A 25,242-nucleotide genomic window follows, 5' to 3' on the forward strand; every position below is an offset into this window, starting at 1 on the left:
TAGATACAGACCCTACAGTAGATACAGTAGATACAGTAGATACAGACCCTACAGTAGATACAGACCCTACAGTAGATACAGTAGATACAGACCCTACAGTAGATACAGACCCTACAGTAGATACAGACCCTACAGTAGATACAGACCCTACAGTAGATACAGTAGATACAGACCTTACAGTAGATACAGTAGATACAGTAGATACAGACCCTACAGTAGATACAGACCCTACAGTAGATACAGTAGATACAGACCCTACAGTAGATACAGTAGATACAGACCTTACAGTAGATACAGACCCTACAGTAGATACAGTAGATACAGTAGATACAGACATACAGTAGATACAGATCCTACAGTAGATACAGACCCTACAGTACCCTACAGTAGATACAGACCCTACAGTAGATACAGACCCTACAGTAGATACAGTAGATACAGACCCTACAGTAGATACAGACCCTACAGTAGATACAGTAGATACAGTAGATACAGACCCTACAGTAGATACAGTAGATACAGTAGATACAGTAGATACAGACCCTACAGTAGATACAGTAGATACAGTAGATACAGACCCTACAGTAGATACAGACCCTACAGTAGATACAGTAGATACAGACCCTACAGTAGATACAGTAGATACAGTAGATACAGACCTACAGTAGATACAGACCTACAGTAGATACAGACCCTACAGTAGATACAGACCCTACAGTAGATACAGTAGATACAGACCCTACAGTAGATACAGATAGATACAGACCCTACAGTAGATACAGTAGATACAGACCTTACAGTAGATACAGACCCTACAGTAGATACAGTAGATACAGACCCTACAGTAGATACAGTAGACACAGACCCTACAGTAGATACAGACCCTACAGTAGATACAGACCCTACAGTAGATACAGTAGATACAGACCCTACAGTAGATACAGACCCTACAGTAGATACAGACCCTACAGTAGATACAGACCCCTACAGTAGATACAGTAGATACAGACTACAGTAGATACAGAGATACAGTAGATACAGACCCTACAGTAGATACAGACCCTACAGTAAATACAGTAGATACAGTAGATACAGACCCTACAATAGATACAGTAGATACAGTAGATACAGACCCTACAGTAGATACAGACCTACAGTAGATACAGTAGATACAAGAGATACAGTAGATACAGACATTACAGTAGATACAGACCCTACAGTAGATACAGAGATACAGACCCTACAGTAGATACAGACCCTGACCCTACAGTACAGACCCTACAGTAGATACAGACCCTACAGTAGATACAGTAGATACAGACCCTACAGTAGATACAGACCCTACAGTAGACACAGACCCTACAGTAGATACAGAGATACAGTAGATACAGATACAGGCCCTACAGTAGATACAGACCCTACAGTAGATACAGTAGACACAGTAGATACAGACCCTACAGTAGATACAGACCCTACAGTAGATACAGTAGATACAGTAGATACAGGCCCTACAGTAGATACAATAGATACCTTACAGTAGATACAGTAGATACAGACAGACCTTACAGTAGATACAGACCCTACAGTAGATGCAGAGATACAGTAGATACAGACCCTACAGTAGATACAGACCCTACAGTAGATACAGTAGATACAGACCCTACAGTAGATACAGTAGATACAGACCCTACAGTAGATACAGACCCTACAGTAGATACAGACCCTACAGTAGATACAGTAGATACAGTAGATACAGACCCTACAGTAGATACAGTAGATACAGTAGATACAGACCCTACAGTAGATACAGTAGATACAGACCCTACAGTAGATACAGTAGATACAGACCTTACAGTAGATACAGACCCTACAGTAGATACAGACCCTACAGTAGATACAGTAGATACAGTAGATACAGACACTACAGTAGATACAGTAGATACAGACCCTACAGTAGATACAGACCCAGTAGATACAGTAGATAGATACAGACCCTACAGTAGATACAGTAGATACAGTAGATACAGACCAGTAGATACAGTAGATACAGACCCTACAGTAGACACAGACCCTACAGTAGATACAGACCCTACAGTAGACAGTAGATACAGACCTAGATACAGTAGATACAGACCCTGCAGTAGATACAGACCCTACAGTAGATACAGACCCTACAGTAGATACAGACCCTGCAGTAGATACAGACCTTACAGTAGATACAGACCCTACAGTAGATACAGACCCTACAGTAGATACAGACCTTACAGTAGATACAGACCCTACAGTAGATACAGACCTTACAGTAGATACAGACCCTACAGTAGATACAGACCTTACAGTAGATACAGACAGACCCTACAGTAGATACAGACCTTACAGTAGATACAGACCCTACAGTAGATACAGACCCTACAGTAAATACAGACCCTACAGTAGATACAGACCCTACAGTAGATACAGACCCTACAGTAGATACAGACCCTACAGTAGATACAGACCCTACAGTAGATACAGACCCTACAGTACAGACCCTACAGTAGATACAGACCCTACAGTAGATGCAGACCCTACAGTAGATACAGACCCTACAGTAGATACAGACCTTACAGTAGATACAGACCCTACAGTAGATACAGACCCTACAGTAGATACAGACCCTACAGTAGATACAGACCCTACAGTAGATACAGACCTTACAGTAGATACAGATCCTACAGTAGATACAGACCCTACAGTAGATACAGACCTTACAGTAGATACAGACCCTACAGTAGATACAGACCTTACAGTAGATACAGACCTTACAGTAGATACAGACCCTACAGTAGATACAGACCCTACAGTAGATACAGACCTTACAGTAGATACAGACCCTACAGTAGATACAGACCCTACAGTAGATACAGACCCTACAGTAGATACAGACCTTACAGTAGATACAGATCCTACAGTAGATACAGATCCTACAGTAGATACAGACCTTACAGTAGATACAGATCCTACAGTAGATACAGACCCTACAGTAGATACAGACCCTACAGTAGATACAGTAGATACAGTAGATACAGACCCTACAGTAGATACAGATCCTACAGTAGATACAGACCTTACAGTAGATACAGACCCCACAGCCCTGAGCCGTCACCCAAATATCCACAGAAAACCTGTCTGGTAACCATGAAATGTTAGGGTTTTTAAAATAAACAACAAACAGACAAACAAACAACAAGGCGAGTCGGAGGGTTTGGAAATAACTTGTCAGAGTGTCCCAGCGTCGACTAGCCGTGGTCAATAGGGCACATTAACACACTGAGTGGCAGCCTATCCCCTGTACAGTGCACTACTGTTGACCTGGGTCCATGAGGCTTTGGACAGAAGTAGTGCACTGTTTAGGGAATAGGGTTATATTTGGGATAAATCCAGCGTCTGCTGGAACATTCCCACAGCTCTGTCACTATAGTGGAGGGTCGGGTGGCTGGCTGGCTAGCAGCGCCTCATGGCTCCTGGAATATCCTCCTGCTCCCAGAAAGAGGGACACTCTTCATCTCAGTGCTCCTGCTGCTGGTGCTGCCGGCACTACAGCACCCTTTAATTAGGCATGCCTAGAGAGAGGAACACAACAGTCCTCTGTGTGTGTGTGTCACTCTCTGTGCTTCTGTCTCACTCTCTCTCTCTCTCTCTGTTTCTCACTCTCTCAGTCTGTCTGTCTGTCTGTTTCTCACTCTCTCAGTCTGTCTGTCTGTCTGTCTGTCTGTCTGTCTGTCTGTCTGTCTCTCCCAGTCTCTATGTGTGTGTCTATCTGTCCCTCTCTCTCTGTCTCTCTCTCTGTGTCTCTCTCTCTCTGTTTCTCACTCTCCCAGTCTCTGTGTGTGTGTCTATCTGTCCCTCTCTCTCTGTCTCTCTTTGTCTCTCTTTGATGTATTGGAACAACTAGTTATGATCGATGTAAAAATATATATACTGTGGCTGTCACGGCCGTTATTAAAGGAAGAGGACCAAAGTGCAGCGTGGTGAGAGTACATTTCTCTTTTTATTTGGAAAAAAAACGCAGAACAAAACAATAAACACTACAAAAAAAACAAACTGTGAAGCTAAAGGCTATGTGCCCTAAACAAAGTCAACTTCCCACAAACACAGGTGGGAAAAAGGGCAGCCTAAGTATGGTTCCCAATCAGAGGCAACGATAGACAGCTGTCCCTGATTGAGAATCATACCCGGCCAAAACATAGAACTACACAACATAGAACATAGAATACCCACCACAACTCACGCCCTGACAAAACCAAAATAGAGACATAAAAAGGGTCTCTAAAGTCAGGGGGTGACAGGGGCTGATATGCTTGTTCCCTTCTTATCACAGCTTTCTGCTCCATTGATTGCTGAAGCATTAACACATATTTTTAACTTAACATTTATACTGAGTGGTATTCCTAGAGTTTAGAAGACGGCCCATGTGCTTCCTCAACATAAAGGTGGCGACCCAGGTGATCTAAATAATTATCGGCCCATTTCCAAACTCTCTGTTGCCGAGCAACAATCCTGGAATTATTGATTAATACTCAGCTTAGATCCCTATTAACTGTTACATATCGTCTGAATGTAAACCAATTCAGACCAGGACATAGTACCATCTCTTATACTTATATGGTTTTAAATTATGTCAGATTTTTTTTTATAAATATGAAGAAACACTGTGCTGCCCTCTTCATTGACCTGTGCAAGGCATTCGACACTGTGGATCACATCTTATTCAGAAATGCGCAATGATTGGCTTAGATCGGGCTGCTTGTCGGTGTTTTGAGAATTATTTCACAGTGTCTTGGCGTTAAATCGGGATGTTTAGACGTAAAAAAAAAGGTGTCCCACAGGGTTCAATTCTTCGTCCAGTTCTTTTCGCCATTTATATTAACAGCGTAAATGTAAACCAATTCAGACCAGGACATAGTACCATCTCTGATACTGCTACATATCGTCTGAATGTAAACCAGTCAGGGTTCAGACCAGGACATAGTACCATCTCTGATACTGCTACATATGGTCTGAATGTAAACCGGTCAGGGTTCAGACCAGGACATAGTACCATCTGTACAAAAGTGTCATTTTAATCTGTACGCAGACGTCAGTGTTGTATACTGTCCCTTACGGTAGCTCAGGCTTTGTTGACTCTTCAATCTGTTTCTACTACCTTGCAGAAAGCATTGGTTGACCTGAAGTTGGTACTAAATGCTGGGAAAACCAAGTACCATTTTATTTTCCAAATCATGTAATATTGTAACTGGTGATTTGTGCATTAGTACGTTAGATGGTGCCCCCATTGATCGTGTCCCCCGTCAATAAATATCTGGTCATCTGGATTGATGAAAAGCTATAATTTAAAAAGCATGCTGACGAGTTACTTAAGAAATTAAGAATTTAGTCTGTCTTCTTCTATAAGAACAGGGCCTTTCATTAAATAGTAGAAAACAGATAATTCAGTCTACATATATTACTGTTATAGATTACGGTGATATTATATACATGAATACAGCTACCAGTGTTTTGAGGCCCTTGGACACAATTTATCATAGCGCACTTAGTTTTATAACATCTGACAGTTTTGACACTCACCACTGAATCCTTTATCATGGTTGGACCTCACCACTGAATCCTTTATCATGGAGTTGGTTGGACCTCACCACTGAATCCTTTATCATGGTTGGACCTCACCACTGAATCCTTTATCATGGAGTTGGTTGGACCTCACCACTGAATCCTTTACCATGGAGTTGGTTGGACCTCACCACTGAATCCTTTATCATGGTTGGACCTCACCACTGAATCCTTTATCATGGAGTTGGTTGGACCTCACCACTGAATCCTTTATCATGGAGTTGGTTGGACCTCACCACTGAATCCTTTATCATGGAGTTGGTTGGACCTCACCACTGAATCCTTTATCATGGTTGGACCTCACTACTGAATCCTTTACCATGGAGTTGGTTGGACCTCACTACTGAATCCTTTACCATGGAGTTGGTTGGACCTCACCACTGAATCCTTTATCATGGAGTTGGTTGAACCTCACCACTGAATCCTTTATCTTGGTTGGACCTCACTACTGAATCCTTTATCATGGAGTTGGTTGGAATCCTTTATCATGGTTGGACCTCACCACTGAATCCTTTATCATGGAGTTGGTTGGACCTCACCACTGAATCCTTTATCATGGAGTTGGTTGGACCTCACCACTGAATCCTTTATCATGGTTGGACCTCACCACTGAATCCTTTATCATGGAGTTGGTTGGACCTCACCACTGAATCCTTTATCATGGAGTTGGTTGGACCTCACCACTGAATCCTTTATCATGGTTGGACCTCACCACTGAATCCTTTATCATGGTTGGACCTCACTACTGAATCCTTTACCATGGAGTTGGTTGGACCTCACCACTGAATCCTTTATCATGGAGTTGGTTGGACCTCACCACTGAATCCTTTACCATGGAGTTGGTTGGACCTCACCACTGAATCCTTTACCATGGAGATGGTTGGACCTCACTACTGAATCCTTTACCATGGAGTTGGTTGGACCTCACCACTGAATCCTTTACCATGGAGTTGGTTGGACCTCACTACTGAATCCTTTACCATGGAGATGGTTGGACCTCACCACTGAATCCTTTATCATGGTTGGACCTCACCACTGAATCCTTTACCATGGAGTTGGTTGGACCTCACCACTGAATCCTTTATCATTGGTTGGACCTCACCACTGAATCCTTTATCATGGAGTTGGACCTCACTACTGAATCCTTTACCATGGAGTTGGTTGGACCTCACCACTGAATCCTTTATCATGGTTGGTTGGACCTCACCACTGAATCCTTTATCATGGAGTTGGTTGGACCTCACCACTGAATCCTTTATCATGGTTGGACCTCACCACTGAATCCTTTATCATGGAGTTGGTTGGACCTCACCACTGAATCCTTTATCATGGTTGGACCTCACCACTGAATCCTTTATCATGGTTGGACCTCACTACTGAATCCTTTACCATGGAGTTGGTTGGACCTCACCACTGAATCCTTTATCATGGAGTTGGTTGAACCTCACCACTGAATCCTTTATCATGGAGTTGGTTGGACCTCACCACTGAATCCTTTACCATGGAGTTGGTTGGACCTCACCACTGAATCCTTTACCATGGAGTTGGTTGGACCTCACCACTGAATCCTTTATCATGGAGTTGGTTGGACCTCACCACTGAATCCTTTACCATGGAGTTGGTTGGACCTCACCACTGAATCCTTTACCATGGAGTTGGTTGGACCTCACCACTGAATCCTTTACCATGGAGTTGGTTGGACCTCACCACTGAATCCTTTACCATGGTTGGACCTCACTACTGAATCCTTTACCATGGAGTTGGTTGGACTTCACCACTGAATCCTTTACCATGGACTTGGTTGGACCTCACCACTGAATCCTTTATCATGGAGTTGGTTGGACCTCACCACTGAATCCTTTACCATGGTTGGACCTCACCACTGAATCCTTTATCTTGGTTGGACCTCACCACTGAATCATTTATCATGGAGTTGGTTGGACCTCACCACTGAATCCTTTATCTTGGTTGGACCTCACCACTGAATCATTTATCATGGAGTTGGTTGGACCTCACCACTGAATCCTTTACCATGGAGTTGGTTGGACCTCACCACTGAATCCTTTATCTTGGTTGGACCTCACCACTGAATCCTTTACCATGGAGTTGGTTGGACCTCACCACTGAATCCTTTACCATGGAGTTGGTTGGACCTCACCACTGAATCCTTTACCATGGTTGGACCTCACCACTGAATCCTTTATCATGGAGTTGGTTGGACCTCACCACTGAATCCTTTACCATGGAGTTGGTTGGACCTCACCACTGAATCCTTTATCATGGAGTTGGTTGGACCTCACCACTGAATCCTTTACCATGGAGTTGGTTGGACCTCACCACTGAATCCTTTATCATGGTTGGACCTCACCACTGAATCCTTTACCATGGAGTTGGTTGGACCTCACCACTGAATCCTTTATCATGGAGTTGGTTGGACCTCACCACTGAATCCTTTATCATGGAGTTGGTTGGACCTCACCACTGAATCCTTTACCATGGAGTTGGTTGGACCTCACCACTGAATCCTTTACCATGGAGTTGGTTGGACCTCGCTAAAAACACATAGGTCACTTCATTATTCTATTTTTGTTTATAAAACCTTACTCAATAAACTACCAATTTACTTCACATCAATGTTGAAATATAGAAACATGGATTACCACACTAGATCACAGAGTTGGTTAATGATGGAGACGCTACGTGTATCCACAGAGTTGGATTGGTTAATGATGGAGACGCCACGTGTATCCACAGAGTTGGATTGGTTAATGATGGAGACGCCACGTGTATCCACAGAGTTGGATTGGTTAATGATGGAGACGCCACGTGTATCCACAGAGTTGGATTGGTTAATGATGGAGACGCCACGTGTATCCACAGAGTTGGATTGGTTAATGATGGAGACGCCACGTGTATCCACAGAGTTGGATTGGTTAATGATGGAGACGCCACGTGTATCCACAGAGTTGGATTGGTTAATGATGGAGACGCCACGTGTATCCACAGAGTTGGATTGGTTAATGATGGAGACGCCACGTGTATCCACAGAGTTGGATTGGTTAATGATGGAGACGCCACGTGTATCCACAGAGTTGGATTGGTTAATGATGGAGACGCTACGTGTATCCACAGAGTTCGATTGGTTAATGATGGAGACGCTACGTGTATCCACAGAGTTGCACCCCACACTGCCCTTTCCCACCTAGACAAAAGGAACACCAATGTGAGAATGCTGTTCATTGGCTACAGCTCAGCGTTCAACCCTCAAAGCTCATCACTAAGCTAAGGAAACTGAGACTAAACACCTCCCTCTGCAACTGGATCCTGGACTTCCTGACAGGCCGCCCCCAGGTGGTGAGGGTAGGTAGCAACACATCTGCCACGCTGATCCTCAACACTGGAGCTCCCCAGGGGTGCGCGCTCAGTCCCCTCCTGTATGCCCTGTTCACCCACGACTGCATGGCCAGGCACGACTCCAACACCATTATTAAGTTTGCTAACGACACAACAGTGGTAGGCCTGATCACCGACAACAACGAGACAGCCTATAGGGAGGAGGTCAGAGACCTGGCCGGGTGGTGCCAGAATAACAACCTATCCCTCAACGTAACCAAGACTAAGGAGATGATTGTGGACTACAGGAATAGGAGCACCGAGCACGTCCCCATTCTCATTGACGGGGCTGTAGTGGAGCAGGTTGAGAGCTTCAAGTTCCTTGGTGTCCACATCAACAACAAACTAGATCAGTCCAAACACATCAAGACAGTTGTGAAGAGGGCACGACAAAGCCTATTCCCCCTCAGGAAACGAAAAAGATTTGGCATGGGTCCTGAGATCCTCAAAAGGTTCTACAGCTGCAACATCGAGAGCATCCTGACCGGTTGCATCACTGCCTGGTACGGCAACTGCTCGGCCTCCGACCGTAAGGCACTTCAGAGGGTAGCGTGTACAGCCCAGTACATCACTGGGGCTAAGCTGCTTTCCATCCAGGACCTCTACACCAGGCGGTGTCAGAGGAAGGCCCTAACAATGGTCAAAGACCCCAGCCACCCCAGTCATAGACTGTTCTGTCTACTACCGCATGGCAAGCGGCACCGGAGTGCAAAGTCTAGGATAAAAAGGCTTCTCAACAGTTTTTACCCCCAAGCCATAAGACTCCTGAACAGGTAACCAAATGGCTACCCGGACTAATTACTATTTACATTGTGTGTGTCCCCCCAACCCCTCTTTTACACTGCTGCTACTCTGTTTATCATATATGCATAGTCACTTTAACTATACATTAATATACATACTACCTCAATTGTCCCGACCAACCAGTGCTCCCGGACATTAGTTAACCGGGCTATCTGCATTGTGTCCCACCCACCACTACTCTCTGTTCATCATATATGTATAGTCACTTTAACAATACCATCCCGACATTAATAGACGTAAAGTAGATCATAGTGTAGTATAATAATGCATCTCAATAAATCTCTGGGTCGTTATTGAAGGGATGTGTCGATGACGTGCCCACAAGGCAAGGATCCATGTCAATAGTCCTCTTTTGTGTTTTGCATTCCATTAAGCTGTGCTGGTGACGTTTAGGCCATGTCAGCCGCTGCAACATGTTGGGAATGGAAACATAACAGCATGCTGTGATAATAACAGGCAGGTTATGTATGAATTTTAAAAAAGACGTCAATGTTGCTGGAAACCATCCCAATGACGTCTCCTGACCTTGATGCCGGAGCCTTAACAAGCTAGGCTGACTCGGGGCTATGTTCTGTCTGTCTGTCTGTCTGTCTGTCTGTCTGTCTGTCTGTCTGTCTGTCTGTCTGTGTCTGTCTGTCTCTGTCTGTCTCTCTGTCTGTACTGTAGATCTAGGTAGGCAGCATAGCCTCAACCATTGGCTCTCTGATGACAACACCGACAGATATAGAGGTGTAATAGATTCCATCGATAAAAGATGACAACATCTGAACTGTGAACATTTCTCTGCTTTTTTTTTTTAAACAAGTTGAGGAGTTTCACATGTTCATAAAAAGGTACAATATTCAATATTTACGTTTTTTTCCATCAATGAATTTGAGAGTGGTTGCAATATCTCCGGCCCCCATCCACTCCCTCATCTTTCCAGCAAAGAAAAAGGGGTGGGACTGCCGTCTGGGTAAAACACAAATTCAGGATTGTCCCTTTAATGTCACTAAACTTGGGTTCTTGATGTACAGTGTTTCTCAAACATGGTCTAAGCCTCTACAATATGACAAGCTAAAACAACAGACAATGTACACGTTGTGAAGCAACGATTCTTGCACACTGTGCACATTTGTTTTATCATTTTCCTACCGAGGTGGAGTATGAAACGAGTAAGGCTGCGAGGTCCGGAGCCTGCTGGTTTTCTGTTCTACCTGATAATCCATTGCACACACCTGGTGTCCAAAGGTTTAAATCAGTCCCGGATTAGAGGGGAATCACCCACCTGGTGTCCAAAGGTTTAAATCAGTCCCGGATTAGAGGGGAATCACACACCTGGTGTCCAAAGGTTTAAATCAGTCCCTGATTAGAGGGGAATCACCCACCTGGTGTAACAGGTCTAACTCAGTCCCTGATTAGAGGGGAATCACCCACCTGGTGTCTATAGGTTTAAATCAGTCCCTGATTAGAGGGGAATCACCCACCTGGTGTCCATAGGTTTAAATCAGTCCCTGATTAGAGGGGAATCACCCACCTGGTGTCCATAGGTTTAAATCAGTCCCTGATTAGAGGGGAATCACCCACCTGGTGTCCATAGGTTTAAATCAGTCCCTGATTAGAGGGGAATCACCCACCTGGTGTCCATAGGTTTAAATCAGTCCCGGATTAGAGAGAAACAATGAAACAATGCAGTGGAACTGGCACCCTTAGTGATACCTCCTAGCCGTCGCGTTAGAACAGCAACTGTAGACGTGGGCTAGGAGAGGACGGGCAGAGTATCTGCTAAGGAACAAAATCTCTTTGTTCCTTAGTCTTCCCGCTCTTTCATTCAAAACCCAACCCCTTTCTTTTGTGTAACCAGCTGTCATATCTGTTCCGCCCACTAGGGACGTTTTCCTTTATGACATAATTTGTCATCAATGTATGATCCATTCTGTATATATGTAATTCTGTGTGATTATTTAGGTATTAAGTAAATAAATAATTAAACCCAATTTTGAATTGCTGATTCAACTTGTTAGCCAGGATTCGTGAAGAATTTACAACTTTCAGATGAGACTGAATAAGGTGACGATTAAATATGAACTGCTACTGATGTAAAAGATGACCAGGTCTTTAAGAGTTTATTCAGAAGACAACAGCTCTATAAATATTATTTTGTGGTGCCCCGACTTTCTAGTTAATTATTTACCTAATTAGCTTAATTAGAGATAAATTATTTTATAGAATAGCATGTCATATCACTTAATCCGGCATAGCCAAAGTCACGACACAACTCAATGAGTCCACAACGTCACCAGATAACAGAATGATTACGTCTCTCTCTTTAATGTCATTCTCTACACATTATGATAAAAAACCCAATGATGATGTACCCTTGCTTTAGACTCTGCCCATTCCAGCTACCCCCCTGGCCTGTAAATTAACATTATGAGAATACTTACAGAATATTAACTATTTTTATGAGTCCCCAAATGAACCACTCACTTGCTTGTCCTAGTAGATCATGTCTCAAGGTGTCTGTCTGTCTGTCTGTCTGTCTGTCTGTCTGTCTGTCTGTCTGTCTGTCTGTCTGTCTGTCTGTCTGTCTCACTCTTCTCTCTCCCTTCATCTCTCTCTTTAAGTCTGTTAAAGGAGAGCCATGAATGAACAGAGGATGCCTCTGTGCAAACATTAGACATAGGTCTAGTTGCAATTACCAGTCTGAATGAAGAGAGACAGAGAAGGCAATTCAGAAAAGGATGCCCCATCACCAGTTTACCCTTGAAACCATACTGCCAATCCATCCGACCATCCACCCATCCATCCATCCATCACCCCCATCACTCCATCCACCCACAAGCTAAAACCCACATGGTAGTTTTTCCCAAGCCAAAACGATGTGGGTTTTAGCTTGCTTGTGCTAATTAACCTGTTTCCATACATGTTTCGTTATTTTAAAACATGTATCTTACAAAGGAGTTGTTTAATCTAACTGCTTAACTATTTATCTGTAGATGGAATGGTATTTGTTTTTTTTTTAAACTCATTTTGTACTAATATTTACAGGAAAATGCCACAGGCACTATCTGATGTGTGGAGACATTTCACTGTAGCTAATGTAGAAGGAAAAGCTGTGCACATACAACAAAGATGCAGAATAATCTGGCCAAGTGCATAAAGTTCCCTCAACAGCTCATGGTCCTCCTGGAATCAAGTTCTTGTCTCAATGGAGGAACATAGTCAGAGAAATACTGATGAAGGTCTTGCTGCTCGAGCTGTATATGGAACTGGTTCACCTCTGATGCTTACAGGCAATGTGTATTGGAAGAGATTTATGAATGTTCTTCACCCAGCATACACCCCTCCAACCAGACATGCTTTATCTACTCATTTGCTGGATGCAGAGTTCAACAGAGTTCAAGTGAAGTTCCAGCAAATCATAGAGAAAGCAGACTGTATTGCAATCATCTCTGATGGGCGGTCAAATGTTTGTGGGCAAGGAATAATTAATTACATCATCTCCACCCTTCAACCAGTATTCTACAAGAGCACAGACACAAGGGACAACAGACACACCGGCCTCTACATTGCAAATGAGCTGAAGGAAGTCAACAATGACCTTGGACCACAGAAGGTATTTGCACTGGCAATGCAGACAATGCTGTGAACATGAAGGCTGCTTGGTCTAAAGTGGAGGAGTCCTACCCTCACATCACACCTATTGGCTGTGCTGCTAATACATTGAATCTGCTCTTCAGGGACATCATGGCACTGAAAACAATGGATACACTCTACTAAAGAGCCAAGGAAATGGTTAGGTATGTGAAGGGTCATCAAGTTATAGCAGCAATCTACCTCACCAAGCAAAGTGAGAAGAATAAGAGCACCACATTAAAGCTGCCCAGCAACACCTGTTGGAGTGATGTTGTTATCATGTTTAATAGTCTCCTGGAGGGGAAGGAGTCTCCAAGACATGGCCATATCTCAGTCTGCCGATATGGACAGCAACATCAAGAGGATCCTCCAGGATGATGTATTTTGGGAGAGAGTGGTAAGCAGCCAGAAACCTATAGCAGTAGCCAGTGCACGGATTGTAGGAGACAATGCCACCCAGTCTGATGTTCAGACTCTGCTTGCAGATGTAAGATAATAACTCCGTACTGCCCTGCCCACTTCACTGTTGCTCCAAGCAGAGGAAACTGCAGTTCTGAAATACATCAAAAGACATGAAGACCACTGCCTGAAGCCCATACACACCGCAGCGGACATACATTTACATCCATGTTGGATCCCAGGTATGCTGGAAAGAGCATCCTGTCTGGTGCAGAGATCAACAAGGCCTATGGTGTCATCACTACCGTGTCTCGCCACCTTGGCCTGGATGAGGGCAAGGTTCTTGGCAGTCTGGCGAAACACACTTTGGGATGGAAATGCAATATGGCAGTTGTGCCAAACATCTCATCGGCCACCTAGTGGAAGGGACTTTGTGGATCTGAGGCTTTTACCCCTGTTGCCTCCATCATCCTCCAAATCCCACCAACATCAGCCGCCTCAGAGCGCAACTGGTCCTTGTTTGGGAACGCACACACCAAAGCACACAACAGGCTGATTAATACAAGGATTGAAAAATTGGTGGCCATCAGGGCAAATTTGAGGCTTTTTGAGCCTGACAACGAGCCATCCTTAACAAGGTTGGAAAGGGACAGTGAAGATGAGGCCTCAGAGTCTGATGTTCAAGAGGTGGACATTGAGGAGGTCCAGGGAGAAGACATGGAAGCCTGAGAGGAAGACAACCAAAGCTTTAGTTTCTAGACTATCATTTTACAGATGTTTCACCTCAGATGGGATGTCTCCTGGTGTGACCAACACTGCTCTAGTTCTGTCACCTTTCACCTCAGATGGGATGTCTCCTGGTCTGACCAACACTGCTCTAGTTCTGTCACCTTTCACCTCAGATGGGATGTCTCCTGGTCTGATAAACCATGCTCTAGTTCTGTCACCTTTCACCTCAGATGGGATGTCTCCTGGTCTGACCAACACTGCTCTAGTTCTGTCACCTTTCACCTCAGATGGGATGTCTCCTGGTCTGACCAACACTGCTCTAGTTCTGTCACCTTTCACCTCAGATGGGATGTCTCCTGGTCTGACCAACACTGCTCTAGTTCTGTTACCTTTCACCTCAGATGGGATGTCTCCTGGTCTGACCAACACTGCTCTAGTTCTGTCACCTTTCACCTCAGATGGGATGTCTCCTGGTGTGACCAACACTGCTCTAGTTCTGTTACCTTTCACCTCAGATGGGATGTCTCCTGGTCTGACCAACACTGCTCTAGTTCTGTTACCTTTCACCTCAGATGGGATGTCTCCTGGTCTGACAAAACACTGCTCTAGTTCTGTTACCTTTCACCTCAGATGGGATGTCTCCTGGTCTGACCAACACTGCTCTAGTTCTGTCACCTTTCACCTCAGATGGGATGTCTCCTGGTCTGACCAACACTGCTCTAGTTCTGTCACCTTTCACCTCAGATGGGATGTCTCCTGGTCTGATAAACACTGCTCTAGTTCTGTCACCTTTCACCTCAGATGGGATGTCTCCTGGTCTGATAAACACTGCTCTAGTTCTGTTACCTTTCACCTCAGATGGGATGTCTCCTGGTCTGACAAAACACTGCTCTAGTTCTGTTACCTTTCACCTCAGATGGGATGTCTCCTGGTCTGACAAAACACTGCTCTAGTTCTGTCACCTTTCACCTCAAGGAAGGTTGCAAGTTCAGGTCCCCCCAGCTGACAAGGTACAAATCTGTCGTTCTGCCCCTGAACAGGCAGTTATCCCACTGTCCCTAGGCTGTCATTGTAAATAAGTAATTTGTTCTTAACTGACTTGCCGAGTTAAATAAAGGTACAATTTTGGAACAGTGGGTTAACTGCCTGTTCAGGGGCAGAACGACAGATTTGTACCTTGTCAGCTAGGGGGTTTGAACTGGCAACCTTCCGGCTACTAGTCCAACGCTCTTACCACTAGGCTACGCTGCCGCCCTGGTAATGTACAGAACGGAGGTGTTTAACCTGTTTATGCCACAGTTGCTGAGAAAACAATATAAAAGAACACATTCAACGGTGGAAATATATATGTACATAAGCAAATTCATGCTTTCTCCTCTTTTGGACGCTAGTTAGTTCTATATTTATGTACGCAACCCACTTGTTCATTCTGTATGTTCCGTTGCCGTGCTATATGTTCCGTTGCCGTGCTATATGTTCCGTTGCCGTGCTATATGTTCCGTTGCCGTGCTATATGTTCCGTTGCCGTGCTATAAGTTCCGTTGCCGTGCTATATGTTCCGTTGCCGTGCTATATGTTCCGTTGCCGTGCTAGATGTTCAGTTACCGTGCTATATGTTCCGTTGCCGTGCTATATGTTCCGTTGCCGTGCTATATGTTCCGTTGCCATGCTATATGTTCCGTTGCCATGCTATATGTTCCGTTGCCATGCTATATATTCCGTTACCACGCTATATGTTCCGTTGCCACGCTATATGTTCCTTCGCCACGCTATATGTTCCGTTGCCACGCTATATGTTCCGTTGCCATGCTATATGTTCCGTTGCCATGCTATATGTTCCGTTGCCATGCTATATGTTCCATTGCCATGCTATATGTTCCGTTGCTATGCTATATGTTCCGTTGCCATGCTATATGTTCCATTGCCATGCTATATGTTCCGTTGCTATGCTATATGTTCCGTTGGCATGCTATATGGTCCGTTGCCATGCTATATGTTCCGTTGCTATGCTATATGTTCCGTTGCTATGCTATATGTTCCGTTGCCATGCTATATGTTATGTTGCCATGCTATATATTCCGTTGCCATGCTATATGTTCTGTTGCCATGCTATATATTCCATTGCCACGCTATATGTTCCGTTGCTATGCTATAGATTCCGTTGCTATGCTATATGTTCCGTTGCTATGCTATATGTTCCGTTGCCATGCTATATGTTCCATTGCCATGCTATATGTTCTGTTGCCATGCTATATGTTCCGTTGCTATGCTATAGATTCCGTTGCTATGCTATATGTTCCGTTGCTATGCTATATGTTCCGTTGCCATGCTATATGTTCCATTGCCATGCTATATGTTCCGTTGCCATGCTATATGTTCTGTTGCCATGCTATATGTTCTGTTGCCATGCTATATGTTCTGTTGCCATGCTATATGTTATGTTGCCATGCTCGATAGCAACGTTCTTATCTCTCGCTTGCTAGCTAGCCAACTAACACAGTCACTACTTCTGCAGACAGAATAACAGCAAAGGAGCTGCCTTTGCGCTTAATTTAGCTATTTTCTATTGATATTAATTTGTTTACATCCATAACAATGAGTTGGTGCAGCCCGATTTTCCCTGGCATAGCTAGAAAAGTGTTCCTTCTCGTCAGGACACTGAACACTTCACTACGAGGAGATCGCATTGCATATCAAACACTAGGGTTAGAAGCTGGGCTAAATAGTTTTTTTTTTGCTTGCAAACCTTCCAATATGTCAACCTAATTATAAAATGTCAGTTGCTGAAAACAGTTGGTCAAACTACAAACATGTGGTAGGATTTGACTTGTGTCATAACAGTAGGAAATGATGTTCACCACTCACCACGTTACGGCACCAGATGCTCCCCAACAACAACAAAAAGATGTCTCTACAAAAACAAATCAATGCTAGCGACGTTTTATTTCTCCTTGGACCTGCGTTGACAACGTATCCAATTTCGGTTTGTATGGTTGTTGGTTTTGCCTTTATGCGACTGTGTAATTAAACACGGTCTGTAAGCGTAGGTGCATATTGAGTCATGTTACCTACCAACTGTCCGCTATCTGGTTTTAAATGCCCTTCTAGCCATTCAGAAACTAATATTAAACCTATTAAAACGCGATAAACCTCGGGTTATATATATATCGTTCCGTATTGCTTAAATGTAACACAATGTAACGCGTATCCAGCTGGTGTCCCAGTAACTATGGCAACCGACATGTCGCACCTGTTCTCTCCACTGTGGTAAACGATGCCATTTGTGATTATTCACCGTTTATAAAAGCACCTGGCTTCATTGATAACACAGCAGTCTCGCAGCCCACCGAAGGTATACTGTTGTAACGGTCTGAGCAAATGCTTGAACCAGCATCCTTAAAGTGTGCCGTAAAAAGGTCAAAGACCTCTTGGCATAGCGTGGAGAGTGCTCTTACATACATACATACAGTACCGCACACAGTACGGGGGAATTTTGGAACCATTTCATTTTCATTTAGTGTGAACGTGACGGATGTGAAACGGCGAGCTTAGTTAGCGGTGTGCGCTAAATAGCGTTTCAATGTCGATGTGTGCAGAAGGTCCCTGGTTCGCGCCCGGGTATGGGCGAGGGGACGGACGTAAAGTTATACTGGTACATGAATATGCCAACTGCAAATATGTGTTCTTGATGCCTGTTGACATCCAATGGGTTCTTCACATAACCTACCTGTAAATATTTGGCATATTTCATGGATAGGTTCCTCACATACTGGGCATATCTGGGCAGCAGAAACGCATGCCATTCACATACGTGTTTTTTTCTTTCAATAAAGCATAAAATTACATGACAAGTGGAAATAAGTGGAATGGGTGGCACGATTAGCAGATGGGACTAGTGGACCAACTATTCTGTCATTTAAAACTATACCCTGGGACAGAGTAGAGACTTTTCAGTACAGTACCTTCACTCTCGTAGATATATTTGATGATTTCGTCTGTGTTCAGGCGCTCGTCTTTAGAGTTGATGGCATAGGTGACAGTCTGATATTCCTCCATGAGTTTGAGGTGCACCCCTTCCATAGTGAAGTAGCAATTCCTCTCCTTCTTGTCGTCATCGAAGATCAGCAACGCGTCTTTCCAGTTGAAATGACGGAACATCGCCAAGAAAGTCTCTGCCATTTTTAGGTAAGACGGGGAGATTCGGGTCAGGTGAGAGTATTCTTTCTCTTTGTCTCTAAAACCGCTGGCCAGAGCACCTGTCGATATTACCGGGATGTTCCAGTGAGATGCCATCCTTACAACCGGCGCCGCGGCGTATTCACACACCGGACCGAGCACCAAGTCCGGTTTCTTCTCGCAGGAACGGTCCACCAGGGAGAAGAGTGCATCATTGCCACAGTCGGAATCCTCATAACGCACTTTGAAATTAAGTCCCGAATACAGACCGCCGCTGATTTTCAACCCCTGCTTTGCATACTCGATGACCGGTGCCACTCTTGCTATTGAGAACATATACGAGTTATTTTTGGGCAACATCACCAACACTTCAATGTCTTCATTCACGGCTGTACTTGTCCGGCCAGGTAACAACCCCAGCCAAAGGTACAAACACAATGAAATGAAAAATGGCATGATGCAACTTTACAAGTTATGCTTTGCCTGTAAATCAGTAATAATGCAATATTGGAGAGATTCTATCCTCTCTGTATAACTCTCTCTCTCCAAGTCAACTGCGTCCCCGGAGCCGCGGAGCGCGCGCAGGTAAATTGCAAATGTGGAATCTTTTAACAACAACAAAGAATCTAAATTGAATTGCCTTTTTCTTTGAATTAATGAAATAAAATGTCTAAATGTATTAAGTGTATGATCCTGTACAGAGAGTCTCCTGCAACTTTCTCAACTGATGGAAGAATCCCCTGAGTTTTCCTAACTAATTCTCCCGTTTCCCTGGTCAATCCTCTTGTTTAAATATGGTAACTGCCCAGACAGCTACCACACACGCTGGCCGAGGGGAGGAGTTTTGAAGAATCTTTTCATTATTATTCATGCGTCATCCTTGTATGATTACACCTCTTTCTTAAAGCTGCAGGTCCCTCTATTTCTTTCTCTCTCTCTCTTTTTTTTTACAAAGAAAGTAGAGTTGTGCTTTATTCCACTGTACGTAGGCACACTTGGATTTACAGACACCGAATGCACTGGGATGCATTGCCTCATACAAAACAATGGTATCATCTAAATAGAACTATTAAAATAATTGTAGGCAAGGTTTCAAGAGAAGGTTTTCTTTGCTATTTTCGATACAAACACACGAGTCTAAGCAGTTGTTGTTTTTTGTTACACAATACAATAGACTGTATAGTACAGTATAGTAAAGAACGTCTATATCTTGTATTTATAGATTAAATACGTGTGACTTACCTGATCAATTTACCTTGAAGACAACAAGGTGTGACATCAATGCTTACTGCACAATCATTGGTCTACTGATCATTTAATTCGTTTCACTTGATAGAAACCCCACTTAACATATCCAGTATTACACGAGCGCCTGAGCGTTCCAAAGTGAAAGACTCAATGAATGATCAACCTCTTTAAGTCTGCACGAGGACACCCTGCGTGGGAGAAAGAGTAACCCTGCCATAGACTGACACCTAGTGGTCTACAACCGACATAGGCTATTCTACACTGAAGCTGTACTGTAGGCTTACTTGATCACCAAGGTTGAGATATATATCGACATGCCTTTAACTGTCCTGACCAATTCGTAACCAAAGCGGTATCTTTTTAAATTAGAACAGAGTGCACCTGTGTTGGTATACGTGGAAACAATGGATAGAATCAATACTAACCTCAGTGTTGTATTGAATACACATCTCAACAGCTGAGAACTGAATGTTGGATGTGGAATTAGCAAGGGGGAGGAGGGCCTCTGGTTATATTTCTCATGTCCCATTAAGCCGTTGGCTTGCAAAATGAGTCACATAACAGGTTCTCTTTTACGTAACGGCTAACAACCTCTCATTCACATCACCTTTTAATGTGCGGCCCACGCGGGCCATTTGGTTTGTGGCTCATTTGACACATAGAGCTCACATTCTCCATAAATCTCATTATAATAATGACAGGGGTTTTGACGCAATGTAATGTTGTCTATACGCCCTTTATCCTGATTACACCAATGGGTGCAATTTGGAGTCGCTTATTTAGAGGCAATTAAGAGTCCTTCTGCTTAACTAGTCAGCTTGTTATTTAATCTTTACCGCATCCTGTTCTGTAGCTAGGGTTGTGTAGCTACTGGAGGTGTAGGTCTCTATGGGGGCTGGGACAGTCGCTGAACAACTGACGCCTTCTTAGGTTCACAGATGCTTGGAGACGGAGGTCACTTCATCCTGCAGACACGTTATATTCTACCTGTTTGGCTCGGCCTGGTTGGTGCCAATGCAGATCATTTGAGCTATGTGTTGTGTGTGTGTGTGTGTGGGGGGATGCGTATGTATGTGTGTGTGTGTGTGTGTGTGTGTGTGTGTGTGTGTGTGTGTGTGTGTGTGTGTGTGTGTGTGTGTGTGTGTGTGGGGGGGATGCGTATGTATGTGTGTGTGTGTGTGTGTGTGTGTGTGTGTGTGTGTGTGTGTGTGTGTGTGTGTGTGTGTGTGTGTGTGTGTGTGTGTGTCGTGTGTGATCGTGTGTGTGTGTGTGTGTGTGTGTGTGTGTGTGTGTGTGTGTGTGTGTGTGTGTGTGTGTGTGTGTGTGTGTGTGTGTGTGTGTGTGTGTGTGTGTGTGTGTGTGTGTGTGTGTACAGTTGTGTATGTGTGTGTGTGTGTGTGTGTGTGTGTGTACAGTTGTGTGTGTGTGTGTGTGTGTGTGTGTGTGTGTGTGTGTGTACAGTTGTGTATGTGTGTGTGTGTGTGTGTACAGTTGTGTATGTGTGTGTGTGTGTGTGTGTGTGTGTGTGTGTGTGTGTGTGTGTGTGTGTGTGTGTGTGTGTGTGTGTGTGTGTGTGTGTGTGTGTGTGTGTGTGTGTGTGTGTGTGTGTGTGTGTGTGTGTGTGTTGTATAATTGTGCAGGAAGATGACCGGTCCAGGCAGAGCAAGTTGTTGATGGTGTGTTAGTTCACGTAATAAGGGTTCTGGTTTATAACCGCAGCTCTTTTAAATCTATTAAAGGAGTCATATTATCAAGGCCATCTGTCAGCCACGACAGGGTGTGTTTTATATCAACGCCACACAGTCTTGTTTTAAATGTCCCTGTGTTTGTCCCTGTGCAAAGGAGACACTTGATCCACAGACAGTAAGTAAGTGAAGCTGTACGATATCCTAGACGATGTCTTTTGGTTTCCGTTAATGTTAATAAAAGGGGGAACCTTAATGGGAAGTGTTACCTCGTCTTTTATAAATTGGATTAAAATCTATGAAGGGCCTTTTTAAAACAGCTGTTTTCTCGGCGCGGTATATTTCCATTCATGTCATTTAGATAATATCACCTGATGTTTAGGCCTATATGACGCACCCAACCCCCCCCCCAAAAAAAATAAAGACCTCCCTGTACGACAGAAAGGCGTAGTTGTTGTTGTTTTGCTGAATGTGTCACTTCCTGTTTTTTTTTCTGTCATTGAATTAGCTTCTGCTGGGGTTGCAGCAAGGAAAGCATTTCTGTCATTGAATTAGCTTCTGCTGGGGTTGCAGCAACGAAAGCAAATGTGAAATGTGGGTGGAGAGTGATGAGATGTGGTAGTGAAACAACGTAATCTTCCTGAGATTCCTAACTGCCAGTTGACAGTGTTTAGTACCGAAATGACAATCACACAATGTGACCCTATGACAACCACCAGACAAAGAGAGCCTGACCCTCACTGACCCTCAACAAATATCAATTTAAAAAAACACTGATGACTTCATAATGAATGTTGTGTTAGGGACAGTATGAGTAACACTGATGACATCATGATGAATGTTGTATCAGGGACAGTATGAGTAACACTGATGACTTCATGATGAATGTTGTGTCAGGGACAGTATGAGTAACACTGATGACTTCATGATGAATGTTGTATCGGGGACAGTATGAGCAACACTGATGACTTCATGATGAATGTTGTATCAGGGACAGTATGAGTAACACTGATGACTTCATGATGAATGTTGTGTCAGGGATAGTATGAGTAACACTGATGACTTCATGATGAATGTTGTATCGGGGACAGTATGAGTAACACTGATGACAACATGATGAATGTTGTATATGGGACAGTATGAGTAACACTGATGACTTCATGATGAATGTTGTATATGGGACAGTATGAGTAACACTGATGACTTCATGATGAATGTTGTATCAGGGACAGTATGAGTAACACTGATGACTTCATGATGAATGTTGTGTCAGGGACAGTATGAGTAACACTGATGACAACATGATGAATGTTGTATCAGGGACAGTATGAGTAACACTGATGTCATCATGAGTAACACTGATGACATCATGATGAATGTTGTGTCAGGGACAGTATGAGTAACACTGATGACATCATGAGTAACACTGATGACATCATGATGAATGCTGTGTCAGGGACAGTATGAGTAACACTGATGACATCATGAGTAACACTAATGACATCATGATGAATGTTGTATATGGGACAGTATGAGTAACACTGATGACATCATGATGAATGTTGTGTCAGGGACAGTATGAGTAACACTGATGACTTCGTGATGAATGTTGTATCAGGGACAGTATGAGTAACACCGATGACTTCATGATGAATGTTGTATCAGGGACAGTATGAGTAACACCGATGACTTCATGATGAATGTTGTATATGGGACAGTATGAGTAACACTGATGACTTCATGATGAATGTTGTATATGGGACATTATGAGTAACACTGATGACATCATGATGAATGTTGTATATGGGACAGTATGAGTAACACTAATGACTTCCTGATGAATGTTGTATCAGGGACAGTATGAGTAACACTGATGACATCATGATGAATGTTGTATCAGGGACAGTATGAGTAACACTGATGACTTCATGATGAATGTTGTATATGGGACAGTATGAGTAACACTGATGACATCATGATGAATGTTGTATATGGGACAGTATGAGTAACACTAATGACTTCCTGATGAATGTCGTATCAGGGACAGTATGAGTAACACTGAAGACTTCATGATGAATGTTGTGTCAGGGACAGTATGAGTAACACTGTTGACTTCATGATGAATGTCATGTCAGGGACAGTATGAGTAACACTGATGACTTCATGATGAATGTTGTATCAGGGACAGTATGAGTAACACCGATGACTTCATGATGAATGTTGTATAAAGGACAGTATGAGTAACACTGATGACTTCATGATGAATGTTGTATATGGAACAGTATGAGTAACACTGATGACATCATGATGAATGTTGTATATGGGACAGTATGAGTAACACTGATGACTTCATGATGAATGTCATTTCAGGGACAGTATGAGTAACACTGATGACAACATGATGAATGTCGTGTCATCGACAGTATGAGTAACACTGATGACTTCATGATGAATGTTGAATCAGGGACAGTATGAGTAACACTGATGACTTCATGATGACTGTTGTATCAGGGACAGTATGAGTAACACTGATGACTTCATGATGAACGTTGTATCAGGGACAGTATGAGTAACACTGATGACTTCATGATGAATGTCATTTCAGGGACAGTATGAGTAACACTGATGACTTCATGATGAATGTTGTATCAGGGACAGTATGAGTAACACTGATGACTTCATGATGAATGTTGTGTCAGGGACAGTATGAGTAACACTGATGACTTCATGATGAATGTTGTATCGGGGACAGTATGAGTAACACTGATGACTTCATGATGAATGTTGTATCAGGGACAGTATGAGTAACACTGATGACTTCATGATGAATGTTGTGTCAGGGACAGTATGAGTAACACTGATGACTTCATGATGAATGTTGTATCGGGGACAGTATGAGTAACACTGATGACAACATGATGAATGTTGTATATGGGACAGTATGAGTAACACTGATGACTTCATGATGAATGTTGTATATGGGACAGTATGAGTAACACTGATGACTTCATGATGAATGTTGTATCAGGGACAGTATGAGTAACACTGATGACTTCATGATGAATGTTGTGTCAGGGACAGTATGAGTAACACTGATGACAACATGATGAATGTTGTATATGGGACAGTATGAGTAACACTGATGACATCATGAGTAACACTGATGACATCATGATGAATGTTGTGTCAGGGACAGTATGAGTAACACTGATGACATCATGAGTAACACTGATGACATCATGATGAATGCTGTGTCAGGGACAGTATGAGTAACACTGATGACATCATGAGTAACACTGATGACATCATGATGAATGTTGTATATGGGACAGTATGAGTAACACTGATGACTCCATGATGAATGTTGTATCAAGGACAGTATGAGCAACACTGATGACATCATGATGAATGTTGTGTCAGGGACAGTATGAGTAACACTGATGACTTCGTGATGAATGTTGTATCAGGGACAGTATGAGTAACACCGATGACTTCATGATGAATGTTGTATCAGGGACAGTATGAGTAACACCGATGACTT

General features: G+C 43.4%; 1 protein-coding gene across 50 annotated transcripts in view; it reads right to left on the bottom strand.

Annotated features, from left to right (window-relative positions):
- Positions 1–19,549, bottom strand: part of LOC118380717 (atrial natriuretic peptide receptor 3-like) — an 84,107-nt gene extending 64,558 nt beyond the window's left edge. For all 50 annotated transcript variants that reach the window (XM_052479800.1, XM_052479786.1, XM_052479784.1 and 47 more), the window contains exon 1: positions 18,555–19,549. In XM_052479800.1, coding sequence (XP_052335760.1) covers positions 18,555–19,224 — 670 coding nt within the window. In that variant the 5' untranslated portion in view covers positions 19,225–19,549. The remainder of the gene's footprint in view (positions 1–18,554) is intronic.
- Between the last annotated feature and the right edge of the window lie 5,693 nt (positions 19,550–25,242).

Source organism: Oncorhynchus keta, chromosome 25, assembly GCF_023373465.1.
Source record: "Oncorhynchus keta strain PuntledgeMale-10-30-2019 chromosome 25, Oket_V2, whole genome shotgun sequence".
NCBI classification, from domain to species: Eukaryota; Metazoa; Chordata; class Actinopteri; order Salmoniformes; family Salmonidae; genus Oncorhynchus; species Oncorhynchus keta.